Genomic DNA, 13,778 nt, shown 5'->3' with positions numbered 1-13,778 from the left:
ATTATGGTTTCTGCAGGAAGGAATGGGTGAGGAAGGGTAAGCTAGTTTAGAATTGGCTAGTTTGGGATCCCTGGGTGGCGCAGCGGTTTGGCGCCTGCCTTTGGCCCAGGGCGCGATCCTGGAGACCCGGGATCGAATCCCACGTCGGGCTCCCGGTGCATGGAGCCTGCTTCTCCCTCTGCCTGTGTCTCTGCCTCTCTCTCTCTCTCTCTCTCTCTGACTATCATAAATAAATAAAAATTAAAAAAAAAAAAAAAGAATTGGCTAGTTTTTTTTTTTTTTTTAAAGATTTTATTTATTTATTCATGAGAGACACAGAGAGAGAGGCAGAGACATAGGCAGAGGGAGAAGCAGGCTCCATGCAGGAAGCCCGATGTGGGACTTGATCCTGGAATCCAGGGATCATGCCAGCCAAAGGCAGATGCTCAACTGATGAGCCACCCAGGCGTCCCTAGAATTGGCTAGTTTGAATAATTTCAGTGGTTTCTGGGGTGTGGCAGCTGTCACTGGTTGTTTGGTACCTGACCCCTAGGGTGATGAGGACAGGTGGTCAGTGGCCTGGAGCTAGAGAGCCCTGTGAGAGCCCGATGAAGGAGATGGTTGGACTACGGACTCTGGGTTGGTTGGTTTGTATATGAAAGATGTACTCTGGGGCAAGTTGTTTTCTACCCCTACGAATTAGCTAATCCTGGGAGGGACAGTCCCTCAAGGATCAGCAAGACCCCAGGATATTAAAGCATTAGAAAATAAAGAAACATGATTAATACAGTTGTCATCACCCTGACAAGTTCATTCCTTCCTTTAGGCAAGCTATATGGGAATCAAGGTAGTAGGAGGCTACATAGTATTTAATCAGGATTTTAAAAGGTCCAGTTACTGAATAACTGATGGATGCATCTCTACCAAAGACTATGCCAGGCCAGTGTTCATCACTTTCCCTGGGCACTGTCAGCACTTGTCTCTTCCTCCCCAGAATTATTCTTGCTATGAATCAGTATTAGCTGTACTCTTTGGAAATCCTAGCCAAAAGTAACTAAGAAAGGTACCTGTAAAACTAATGAATGAAGTGTCATCATACTTTTAAGTTAAAGTTTAATCATACTTTTACATTAGGTTAAAACATAACACATATCTGATTCCTATTGCAAACATCTGTGACTTATCACTGGGATTCCAGTGATATATTCCACTTAATGGAGTGACAAGTCCCATGGGATGGCTTTAGAGCCTAACTCAAGCAACCTTAGCCCCTAAAATGTTTTTAGGATTAATAGAAGACTAAAAGCTCTTCCAAATATGGCCAACAAAGTGTTAATCCTATTAAATATTTTTTACACATTGGGATGAGAATAGCAACAGAAGTTATTCTCTCAGTTTTCTGTTTACTCAAAGTGATATGTAGCATAATTTCTCTTGAAATTATATTGAAATATTTATCATTAGTATTTGAAATAAATGAAAATCAATGAAAATCAAAATAACATTTAAAACTTTTATTGATAACATTTTGTTTATGAACTAATCTATTTACATAGCCTTCCAAACTGTATCCTTACAACTTAGAGCCAAGCATTTTTCTCCCTACTAAAACTTGTGCAAAAGGTTTAGCTACATCAGGTACAATTCTAATTTCTGAATCAAGAAAATATTTCTAATGTAATTTACATTAATGTTCTTCAACATTAAATGGAAAACCTCCAATTATTTTTTTCAAATAAAGGTCACAAAAAATTAAATAATTACCATGTACATTATAACTTGTTTATATCAAATTACCAAGAAAAGCATCATGCCAATTGTTAGGATCTCTTCTACTAATAAGGCAAAGAAATAAAGCTGTATATGACAGTCATCAAATAAATACACTCAGGTTTTGTATGATTTGACTTTATTCTTTGTTGTAAAACTGCTTAATTGAAATAAGGATTCTTTATATAAACACCACGTTTTGAAATCATATGGATAATATAGTCATTTTGTAATATTTCATGATGGTAGTGTGGTCTTCATTTATTTTGTTAGAAGTTATTCACAGGTCCTAAATACTAGATGATTGGAATATCACCCTAAGAAAATTATCCTTATTATGTAAATGTCTAATAATTATATGTTAGAAGTTAAAAGATACTCTTTAATCTTGACCGAATATTTAGTGTATTTTGTAATTTTCTATTGGCTTTCTTAATTTTAGCTAACCTAAGAGAATCTAATAATCAATTTTTCTTTTCTAAAACGTAGCAAGCACATAGTTTCTATTTGTGATAAATCGCCACGGTTTTTGTTTTGTTTTGGTTGTCTGTAGAAGGCAAGCATACTCTGATATAAGTAAAGAGGAATGCTTTTAAGTTTCTGCTTTATCTTGTTTTTGGGAACCTATGGATAGGCTTCAAAAAATAACAGAAATTAAAAGGTATGGAGAAAGAATTCTATGAGATAACATTAAAATTAAAATAAAACCAAGCAAAAACCAGCACACCAACACTTAGCATAGATTATTACTAGCTTGTAAAACTCTGATCTGTTATTTGATGTTGATTAAGCTGACAACATGAATATTAGCTGCCTGGTGTACTATAATGGTTGGCGTTTTCAAATTTTAATTAGACTTCACCTACCTGCAGTCAACATTTTTAAGAATTAGTTCATCCTTTGCTTATACCTTAGTCTTAATAATCATTAAACTGTTTTGTGGGTTTTTTTTTTTTAATGCTTTTGGCATCATGGAAAATTATAATCTTATTTATTGTTATGTTAAAAACATTTATTGACTTGAATGCAGTGTTTCCTAATAAAATATCTGGAAAACCTGAAAAAAAGTTTAAAGTCATTTCCAACATATGTGACCTTCTGGGTTTTTTCGCTGATTTTTGTTTAAATTAAAAACTTGGACCACGTGAAGGTTGTTAAATTTTAGAGGTTTTGAGAAATATAGCTTTACTTTTGAGAGAATTTCCTTAGTAGAAACTATACATTATTTGTGTGTGCATAGTGCCTAGTATGATACACAATATATTTTGATACCTCTAACAACTATAGGTTAACCAATTACAAGATTTAAAGGGACGAACATTTGAGATTTCCTCTCTGGTCCTGTATTTCTCTGATTTAGACATTTGAACAAAATGTGCTTTCTAGCCAGCTTTACTAATTTTACTAAAAATTTACTAATTGCTTAATTTGTTCTGTTTGCAATGATTGTCTCCTTAACAACATTTTTTTACTTTTGAATTCTTTAGGGAACATAGGAACTGTTGGCATAAGCACTTTCTGACCACAAGAAAGGAGGCTGGAAATCTTGTTATTGACACTGGTATCAGAGATGGGGGGGTGAGGGTTCACATGTAAGGGTGGTAGAAATCCTGGCCTGGGTGGCGTAGAATTGTGATCTAAAGGGAAAGCTCCTGACCCACGCCTTTCTAACAGTGCGTGATTTCTCCTGCTCAAGGGACCTGGTGAGATACTCTCCAGCAATTCTTTGGGCCCTGACAACAAGGAAGGAGATGGCGAGAGGATCTTCTTCTTTCCTAGAAGCGCTTTGCCATCTTCTAAAGTCGTAGGGGTAAGGCCAGCCGTGAGCTGGGAATCAGAGCTGTAGTGATTTGCTCCTGAGTTTCTTTTCTGAACTATACTTCTTAAGGTGGAAACAAACATTGTCTGGTTCGAGTCTGGATCTGGGTCAGCAGGGATTTCAAGGCATTGCTGATTTCCTTCTGAAAAAAGTAACTGATGATTTATTTCATCGTATGACATCTTTCTTGAGCTGGCCTGATCAAAGGCTCTCAGCAAATATGCAGTGTCTTTAATATCAATACTTTGGTGCCTAGTGATGAATCGCTTGGAGAGCGCCAGCCCATTGGTTTTGTAGGATAATTCTTCCTCTGGAGTAATATCCTGGAGCTCCTCTTGCAAAGAGGCCACTCTGTTTTGGTGCATTAGTAAGGGGGGACTCTTGATCCAGGTTGGAGCTTGGGGTAGTTTGGCCCCATTAGAGGCCATAGCAGGCTTCCTCATAGGGGAGCCTGGGTCCTGTGTATCATCACTTTTTCCTGAGGGCTCCAAACCTTTAAGGCCAAAAAGTGTCTTTTCAGTTTCAGAAGAATGTGAAAATGGCAATGAAGCTGTTTTTATGTCTATTTCTGAAGGAGTGGCACAGGAGGCTGAGGAGTGACACCCATCTGTATCTACAGGAGGCATATTTAAGTACTGTTTGGTAGTGTGGCGACCACATGGTGATTTCGCTGTCGTTATGATAATGACTTCTTTTCCTTTTGCCTTGCAAGCACTAAGCAGAACTTTCAGGGTTTCTCTATCCTCTGAATTTATAGCATAAACAAGGGCCGAAGAACTAGAATGGTCTTGCAAGCTGAGATCAGCCCCACTCTTTAAGAGCAAGGAAACAACTTCAGGACCAGCTTTTTCTAGGCAAGCGTGCATCAAAGCAGTTTTCCCAGATTTGTCCTGTATGTTGGGGTCAGCATTGTTTTCTAACAGGTATTTAACCATTTTGGCTTTACTGACACTCTGGTGATCAACATGTTTGGTCTTACAAGCGATCATTAAAGGTGTTTCCCCACGGTCATTGCTCTCGTTAATGTAGGCACCACCTTCTAGCAAGAGTCTTGTGAGGCGAAGCCGGCTCTGATGGACTGCTTTGATCAGGGAATTTCCCTCACTTGAAATTTCTAGACCTTCATCCATCTTCAAAAGTCAGAATCAACACCTAGTTATCAAAGAATATGAAGAACAAAAGATTAGCGAGAATCCCAATTTGTATTCATGTTATCATTCATAATTTCTGAAATATGTATGGATAGAGTCACAGAACATAAATGAGATTATATCATTAATAAATTTAGAACAAAATAGTGAATTGCAAAGTAAAAGAAATTCTAGAATAGCAAGAGCCTTTAGGGAATCACAGACTAAAATTTACTTTCAAAGTCTAAATTGAATATTTATGATACAATACCAGCCTAGCGCTTCCCTATCCACATTAATTAAACAACAATCCACTTTCTACTTGTGAAAAATACTTTTAAAATGACACTAAAATGTAGATTTAAGCAAAAATTCTAAAAATCTGTGTAATTGCAACTGAATCAATTAAAAGTATAGCATATTTATGGCAGATTAATCTAAAAAACTTCTGTTAAATTACTTAAATGAGCTCTTGAGTTAAATAATACAACTATTATCTAGATTTTCAATTTGAAGAACATTTCTATGTTTCTTTTATAGGATAAAAAATCACTTGAACTACAAGGCATTAAAATACCTGACACAGTGTGTGGAACTCATACTGAGAGGGGAATGGTGAGCCTGTAATTATGCATTTTCCTTGATTTCAGTATTTAAATCACACACTAGATTATGGATAGGGATAGCCACATACTGTTGGGTTAAATTTTAACAGCAGTACATTTGCTCTGAAAAAGGAGTTTTTGAGCCTAAAAATGTAAATAAGGACATGTACCCTTTGTAGACATTTTATTTTTTATTATTAAAACTAAAAATTATTTATATTTAATTTATTTAAATAATTTAGATTCAAATTCCTTCAAAAGATAATTCCATTAGTTGATAAGAATTATGTCTCTAGGTGTGCTTGGCTGCCTCAGTCAGTAGAGTACACGACTTTTGATCCTGGGCACATGAGTTTGAGATCTCATGTCCCTCTATCCCCACTTTGGGTGTACAGCTTATAAAAAAAAAAAAAAAGAAAGAAAAGAATTATGTCTTTATCTAGAGCTGAGGAAATGTTTGTCTTTGAATAGTCCTTAGAGCTGGGGAGAAAAATCAAATGGAGTTTATATAATATTTAAACCTATTCTATTTAATGAGGTAGGTTTTAGAAATCAAGAAGTATTATTTATTCTTCTTATTTACTTTCTTTTAAAGATTTATTTATTCATGAGAGACACAGAGAGGGAGAGAGAGAGAAAAAGAGAGAGAGAGACAGGCAGAGGGAGAAGCAGGCTCCATGCAGGGAGTACGACGTGAGACTCGATCCCGGGTCTCCAGGATCACACCCTGGGCTGCAGGCAGCGCTAAACTGCTGAGCCCCCCGGGCTGCACTACTTTTAAATTAACAATATGGGACATGAATTTTTTAGTAGATAATAAATATAGGGTAGCTCCTGTGGCCCAGCAATTTGGCACCACCTTCGACCTGAGGTGTGATCCTGGAGACCTGGGATAGAATCCCATGTCGGGCTCCCTGCATGGAGACTGCTTCTCCCTCTGCCTGTGTCTCTGCCTCTCTCTCTCTCTTTTGTCATGAATAAATAAATAAAACCTTAAAAAAAAAGATAATAAATATAACAACCTTTTCATGGTCAGGAGATAAAAGGAACAGAAAATGAAGGGGGGAGAAAGAAAGACATGCACACAAAACATAGAATCTGAGTATTAAACAGCTATAAGCTCTTACTACGTCCCAGGCACTGGGCTACCAAGGCACGTGCCCCAGCCCTGAAGAGCTTGCTCAGTTGTTGGAAAGAGATGCCACTCGAGCAGTGGTTATGAGCATACAGGCGGTGGTGGTGCCAGGGCTGAGGGCCTCCCGGGGCCAGCCCTGTGAGTGGGTCTTCAAGACCACCCAAGACTTTGGTAGGCGTTCCCGGTGCAAAACCTACCTAAATACCTGAAATAGCAGTTATTTATCATGAATCGGGCTCTCTTTATGCCGATGTAACCAAACTTTAGAAAAGGATGTAGCAGATGGTTTGGTTAGGGTAAATATGACAGAAGACACACCTGCAATGTTGCCTCTTCCTGAACAATCCCTTGAAACTAAAGGTTTTCTTTTCTTTTTTTTTTTTTTAAGATTTTATTTTTAAGTAATCTCTACACCCAACATGGGGGGCTCCAACTCACAACCCCGAGATCAAGAATCACAGTGTCCACTGATGAGCCAGCCAGGCGGCACCCCCAGAATTTCGTAAGAGATACACATTCATGGGACGCCCGGGTGGCTCAGCAGTTGAGCATCTGCCTTCAGCTCAGGGTGTGATCCCACGGTCCTGGGATCGAGTCCCATGTCGGGCTCCCTGCGTGGAGCCTGCTTCTCCATCTGCCTGTGTCTCTGCTTCTCTCTCTCTCTGTCTCTCATGAATAAATAAATAAAATATATTTTTTAAAAATCTGAAGGAGAAATGACTCCCAGCTTAGAATTCTACATCTAACCAAACCATCAGTCAAGAACCTGAAATACTCTCTCTTTTTTTTTTTAAGATTTTATTTATTTGTTCATGAGAGAGAGAGAGAGGCAGAGATACAGGCAGAGGGAGAAGCAGGCTCCATGCAGGGAGCCCGATGCAGGATTTGTTCCCGGGACTCCAGGATCACTCCCTGGGCCAAAGGCAGGCGCTAAACCGCTGAGCCACCCAGGGATCCCTGAAATACTCTTAAGAATTTACTAAAGGATATAATCTACCAAGATGAAATGGTAGAACAAGAAAGAGGAATTCTTTTTTTTTTTAATTTTTATTTTTTTAAAGATTTTATGTATTACAGGCTCGATCCCGGGACCCCAGGATCACACCCTGGGCCAAAGGTAGGTGCTGAACCACTGAGCTACCCGGGATCCCAGAAAGAGGAAATAAGATAACAGAGGCTTTTGATCATCTTAGAGGAGAAATACAAAATACGCCCAGGAAGATGGTAAAGGGCCAGGAAAATGGATGTGAACAGAACATCATCTCAGAGGTCAAACTGTCATTTTACCGTCTTGTCAACTGAGAGCCAGGTGAGCCTGCCCCCGGGTCTTCTCTCTCCTTGCCTGGTCCTGACCACGTCTCTGCTCCCTTCTCTACGCTCTGCTTTCTGGGGCAGCCAGTGCCACTTATTGTATCTGGGCTCCATCGTTCTGTTTTGACCTGCTGCGAGGCCTGGGGATTAGTCTCTGTGAGCTTTGGAGGAGAAAGACTGGACCTTCATTCCCCCTGCATAGCCAGAACCTGGGCTATGCTGTGACACTGCCAGAAGCTGGTCATGCTGAGCCCCATGTTTCCCAGGACTTCCTCACTCAGAAGGGTCTCTTAAAAATGCTGGGCCAAATTCAGGTCCAGAGATTGTTAAACTCACCTTCTCCTGAGAGCTTTAGTCATATATTGGCAATGCAGACCTTTACTTATTCAATTAATTTTGTACTTGCTACCCAGTTTTCCAAAAATAAACAATTAGTTTACTTTAGGATCATATACAAGTGGGAAACTTAAAAAAAAAAAAAAAAGGAATAATTAACACAGAAGTCAAGAGAAAGTTATTTTTTGGTGGGGGTAGTTCAGCAACACACAGTGGCTTTTATTTTAAGGTTCAGGTAATATTCTTTTTTCTTTTTTTTTTTAAGATTTTATTTATTTATTCATGAGAGACACAGGCAGAGGGAGAAGCAGGCTCCATGCAGTGAGCCCGATGTGGGACCCAATCCCAGGACCCCAGGATCACGCCCTGAGCCGAAGGCAGATGCTCAACCGCTGAGCCAGACAGGCATCCCGGTAATATTCTTTATCTAATCTGGATGGTGTGTATACACTTGTCCATTTTATTATTATTATTATTTAAAAGAACATATTTCACATACTCTTCTGTAGGATAGCACTCATCTAATTTTTTGGTAAAATAGAATATGGAAAAGAGCATAGCATTTAGGTTAAGATATGTACCATAATTAAAATTTATTTATTTATTTTTTTTATTTTTTATTTTTTTTCCATAATTAAAATTTAAAAGAGCCACGTTAGTTTGTAACTTTTTACATCATTCAGTTTTGTGGTATTATCAATAGTATTGATGCGTAGACTTCCAAGGAGTTCCAACTAGCAAGCTCCTGAAACGCAGTATTCAGAAGAATATACTTACTCATTCTCTTTTAGCATCACTCATGATGTCAAGCAAAGATCAGTAGATACAGTAGATACATACATAAATACAATGAGAGTGAATGCTGCATTTTTTGTTCCCTGGTGCAACTTTCTATAAAAGCTATTCCAAAGCCAGGCATACCTGCAATTTGAGGCCTTAGGAATTTAGGATTGGTTGACAGCTTGGGTCCCAACAGAAGTCTATTCTGAATGCAAAGCATCTGAAAAGAGCTTGCAGAAGAAATCTTCTAGCATTTTTCATATACTAATGTGCTTAATAAAGCAAAGAGATGTAGAGAAATTAGCTGGAACATAATCAAATAGAGAAACCATTTAGTAACCACAGTTGGAGAAGAGATGCAGTATCAATCATGTAAAACCACCTTTGGCCAAAAGTGGCATTTGAGAAACATATTCAAATGAGGACAAGTTGCCCGATAGCAGATCTCAGGGAGCAGGATCCAAAGCCCCGGGGATCATGACCTGAGCCGAAGGCAGACGTCTGCTTAACTGACTGAGCCACCCAGGCACACCGCCCCCGCCCCACCCCTGCCATCTTCTTGTTGTATTTTTTAAGTCTTATAAGAATCTTTTGGAAAGAAATTCAAATCTTTTCACCTACCCTCATGTAAAGACTTTCTCCACAACACTAAACCTGGACACTTTCTGTCATAACTTTCTCTCACCAAGGTTAGCATCAAAAGGTTCTAGGAAAAGAAGGGGAGCTGGCAATGTACTGCCAGTGTGACTGCTTGAGAGGGGCAGTGGCCCCACTGTGGTCCTACAGAAAGGGAGGGTGCTGTGGCCTCCAGGGCTCTCTGCAGATGCTGGGCAATGGCACCACCAGCCGTCGGCAACTAGTGACTCTCTGTCTCGTGGATGTAGGCATATCTCCTCTAGAGCTCTCTAGAAGACACCAGCCACAACAAAGCCTTACTCTTTGTTCATTTCACAGACTTCTAAAGCCCCTTGCATTGCTCAGTTTTTAAACTGTTCACATTTAATAGAACAGTTCTAAAACTGTTTAAAATTAAAGTTCACAGAGAAAAAAGCTGTCAGATACTTTATCATCCACATGTATACCGATTTGGTTTCCTCGTGTCTCACATTCAGAACCTTATTGGAACAATCTCCTTGTCTTTATGTCTTTAACTCTCAGTTCTTTTATCATAGTCCTCCATTTTCACATCAACAATGGTGAAAATCAAGTTCAATTTCTCTACCTGCGATGAAGATCATTTCTCTAGCCTGCAATTGTCCTAGTTCAGAAATGTTCTTGGTTCTTGTCTCTTCCTGTGAAATATCCTCACCAAGCACCCACTGCCCATAATGTATGAACATTCAGTCAGGCCCTTTGTTACAATATAGCATGTAAGTAATCCCCACATGTGGTTTTCATCTTTCAAATAGGTAAGTTAGTTCAACTGGAGAAAGTTCTAGTCAGACAGACCCACATTTCCATCCTGATTCCCCTACTTACTAGCTGTATACCATAGTGAAAGCACTTAGCTCTCAGTCTTGAGTTCTTCCTCTGTAGCATGACAAGGATCTGACCTTCATTCAAGGTGGGAGGGGGTAGGGCGAGGCAATGAAATCAGACATCTAGAAAAAGACTTTCCTATTGTTCCTTACTACTTGTTGTAATTTTTTAAAAGATTTTATTTATGTATTCATGAGAGAGAGAGAGGCAGAGACACAAGCAGAGGGAGAAGCAGGCTCCATGCAGGGAGCCCGACGTGGGACTCGATCCCAGGACTCCAGGATCACGCCCTGGGCTGAAGGCAGGTGCCAAACTGCTGAGCCACCCCGGCTGCCCTCATTGTATTCTCTTTAAAAATTTTATCTCAGAATTTAGTCTTATTTTGATCATGTTTCTAATTCAGTCTATTTAAATAACAGATAAAATATTTAAAATGTAGTTTTTTTAAAAGATCTATAAACCATGCTTTATAAATATAAATGGAATCTATTAAGTGAATATAGAAAAAATAGCCTTAAATGTGTTTTTCTTATAATTTCCAAATACAATAATCTCAGCATATTATAAGATGAATTATTAAGGAGCTGGACAAACTGCTTTTTATTTTGAAATCAGAATGTCTTTAACATTACTATGATTCATCACGGCATATTTACTATGCTCTTTTAGTGCCTCTCTCTACTCCCATCTAAGATCTCACTGAAATTAATTTAGTTATTTAAAAATCTTTAAAAAACATATATTCTGAAGAACAAAAACTTGGAGGAGAGATGTATTATCAGAGGAGCAACTTCAGACAAGCTCTGGAAACAGTAGAGATGGTGGCGTGGTAAACTGCCTTCCCGCAGCAAAGGCTGCACCACAAAGTCCCCAGCAGGTGGCCCCTTGACAAGGGAACCAGTTCACCCCCAGGAAGGTTGGTACTAGGAGGCCCTGATGACACAGAGAGTGGTAATGAGGCACAGGGCTGAAAATGAGGATGGCTCAAAGCCTGTGGACAAGGCACCTGGACCCCCAGGCACTTTTCCCCACCCCAAGTAGATGACCACTATCCTAGGCCAGAAAGCAAGATTTATTCTTTAAACAGATTGATCAGAAAGGCTGAAAATAGGGGATAAAGTGAGAGTTTACAGGCTGAATGTGGAATTCCAGATCTCTGCCCTGGTAGTGGGAGGCCAGAAGCCAGGCAAAAGCAGCAAAACAGCACTGGCTCTCAGAATTATGAGCCCTATTAAAAATCTCTGTTGATAAATGAAGCAATTCAAGTAACTACATTCGCCCCTCTAGCTAGACACCTACTCTAAATGGAAATAGAAAGTTACCTGAAAATGTTACTCAAAATTTCATGCTTAACGGATTTTCACTCCCTGGATGAGGTTTTTTGTTTTTGTTTTTTTTTTGTTTTGTTTTTCTTTTTTTGTTTTTGTCAGCCAGCTGTCAGCTCCTACTGAAGGAAATCAAAGCTGTTCAGTTACATAAATACCAATACTTTGTTCCATCCCATTGGGAGTCTAGGTTTTTTGTTTTGTTTTTTTTAAATTCCTTGTTAAGCTATCCCTATAGGGCCGCCTGGGTGGCTCAGCAGTTCAGCGCTGCCTCCAGCCCAGGGCATGATCCTGGAGTCTGGGATCGAGTCCCGCATCGAGCTCCCTGCATGGAGCCTGCTTCTCCCTCTGCCTGTGTCTCTGCCCCTCTTTTTCTCTCTCATGAATAAATAAAATCTAAAAAACAAAACAAAAAAAAATCTCTATAGTGTTTGGTTAATTACATTTCAGTGATTATGAGTAAAAGTGTCTGGAGTGGATCCCACGCACCGCAGTCCCGTGTGTACAGGCCAAGGCTTGCCCTGCAAGGATGCTGGGGTTGAAAGGGCTGCAGCATCACCCAGTCCAGCCCTCCCCTACCCCACCCGGTCCATGCAGGACAGATGTGGTGGCTGAGGAAGAAAGGGTGGAGCACTCCCAGTCACTCCTCTTACTTGCCTGCTCACCAGGACTTAATTAGATCTTCCTGTGTCCTTTCTCTTAATTTTTCCATGCTTCTTGGATACCAGCTTCCCACAGAGTAGGATTGTGATTTGAGTACCTGATTTGAGTGGCATCAGCCACGGTAGTGCTACATGGGCTGAGGTATTTTAAAAGCCATCTTGGAGATGACAGGCTTGGCCTTCCTTGTGGCTCTTTCTCTTCAAGCACCTTGTTTTCCTTGCATTCAGAGAGAAACGTTATTTTCCTTTGAGATTCTTACTTCAGCTGCAAATCAGATTGGCCCTGTGTGTCAGAGACAGGGGCTCCGTCTCTTCCCAAATTACCAGCCCTGGGGAAGCTGATCCTCTGGGATTCAGTTTCCTCATCCTAAAGTGGGGGTAACAGCCACAGATGACTGAGAATTTGAGAAGATCCTAACATACTTGCTATTTGGGAAGTAAAGACATGTCAGTTTCTCAACATGCATCACTAAATACGGATTCTGGGCTGATGGGGTCTGACAATGGGAGGCCAACGTGCCCACATCAATGGGTTTTCCACTGTCTGTAGGAATAATCACACGGAGAACTTATTAAAAATAAGATTTCAGGGGCATCTGGGTGGCTCAGAGGTTCCACCTCTGAGAAGCATCTGCCTTTGGTTCAGGGCGTGACCCCAGGGGGTCCGGGGATTGAGTCCTGCATCGGGCTCCCTGCATGGAGCCTGCTTCTCCCTCTGCCTGGGTCTCTCATGAATAAATAAATAAAATCTTTTTAAAAATAAATAAGAGTTCAGCCTCCGCTCCCACATATTCAATAGGGGATGCTTCCTATGCAGACTTGGAGAAAATATGTGCCCAACTGTGCCTTCCTCATTCTCACCCACTTCCTGTGCGGTCACCCCACCTGTCTCCGGCTCCTGCCGGGCTGTCTGCAGCGTCACTCCCAGGTGTGTGATGCTCCCCGGCCTCGGCCTCGGGGCAAGGGCAGCGGCGACGCCGTGGCCTCCGTGGCCCGGAGAGGGGTTAGGGGCGCTGGCCGGGGCCTGGGCAGGCCGCAGCAGTCCGGGGCGAGGGCGGCCAGGACGGGGCCAGCGAGGCGCGCCCGCCTGTCAGGGGCCGAGCAGGGGCGTCCTGCCGCCGAGGGGCAAAGCGCGGACGCACCGGGCATGCGGGACTGTCCCGGGAAACTGAGGACTTGCCGGGAAAGCGGAAAGCGCGCTCCTCGGCCGCGGCTCGTTCGGTGTCTCGCAGCCGCGCGAGGGCAGGAAGGAGGCGCTGGCCAGGTCGCCGTGGCCCCCGAGGCGGGGCCGAGCCCTCCCGCCCGGTCCCCGCGCCCCCGCGCAGCCCCCGCCCCGTACCTGCGGGTGTCGGACCTCCGCGCCGCTGCGATCCCGGCCGCGTCCCCGGGCGCCGCCTCCAGGCGCGGCTGCGTTCCTCGGCGCCCCCGGACCGAGCCCTGGGCGCTG

General features: G+C 41.6%; 1 protein-coding gene across 2 annotated transcripts; it reads right to left on the bottom strand.

Annotated features, from left to right (window-relative positions):
- Positions 1–1,478: 1,478 nt before the first annotated feature.
- On the bottom strand, positions 1,479–13,778 carry ANKRD34B (ankyrin repeat domain 34B). 2 transcript variants are annotated; one of them, XM_025437602.3, is made up of 2 exons: positions 13,671–13,778; positions 1,479–4,720 (listed from the first exon to the last, which is right to left on the bottom strand). In XM_025437602.3, exon 2 carries the CDS (start codon positions 4,696–4,698, stop codon positions 3,154–3,156), a length of 1,545 nt encoding a protein of 514 aa, XP_025293387.1. In that variant the 5' UTR covers positions 4,699–4,720; positions 13,671–13,778; the 3' UTR covers positions 1,479–3,153. The 2 variants fall into 2 exon arrangements, with proteins under 2 accessions (XP_025293387.1, XP_035570203.1); XM_035714310.2 differs by lacking the exon at positions 13,671–13,778 and adding an exon at positions 9,007–11,923.

This window comes from Canis lupus, chromosome 3 (assembly GCF_003254725.2).
Source record: "Canis lupus dingo isolate Sandy chromosome 3, ASM325472v2, whole genome shotgun sequence".
In the NCBI taxonomy this organism is placed as follows: Eukaryota; Metazoa; Chordata; class Mammalia; order Carnivora; family Canidae; genus Canis; species Canis lupus.
Note: the sequence above shows the minus strand (reverse complement) of the source record. Positions and strands in the feature narration are given on the sequence as shown.

What these genes read in the sequence shown, in the direction of transcription:
- ANKRD34B (XM_025437602.3), bottom strand. Translation starts at nt 4,698, where the DNA reads ATGGATGAAGGTCTAGAAATTTCAAGTGAGGGAAATTCCCTGATCAAA.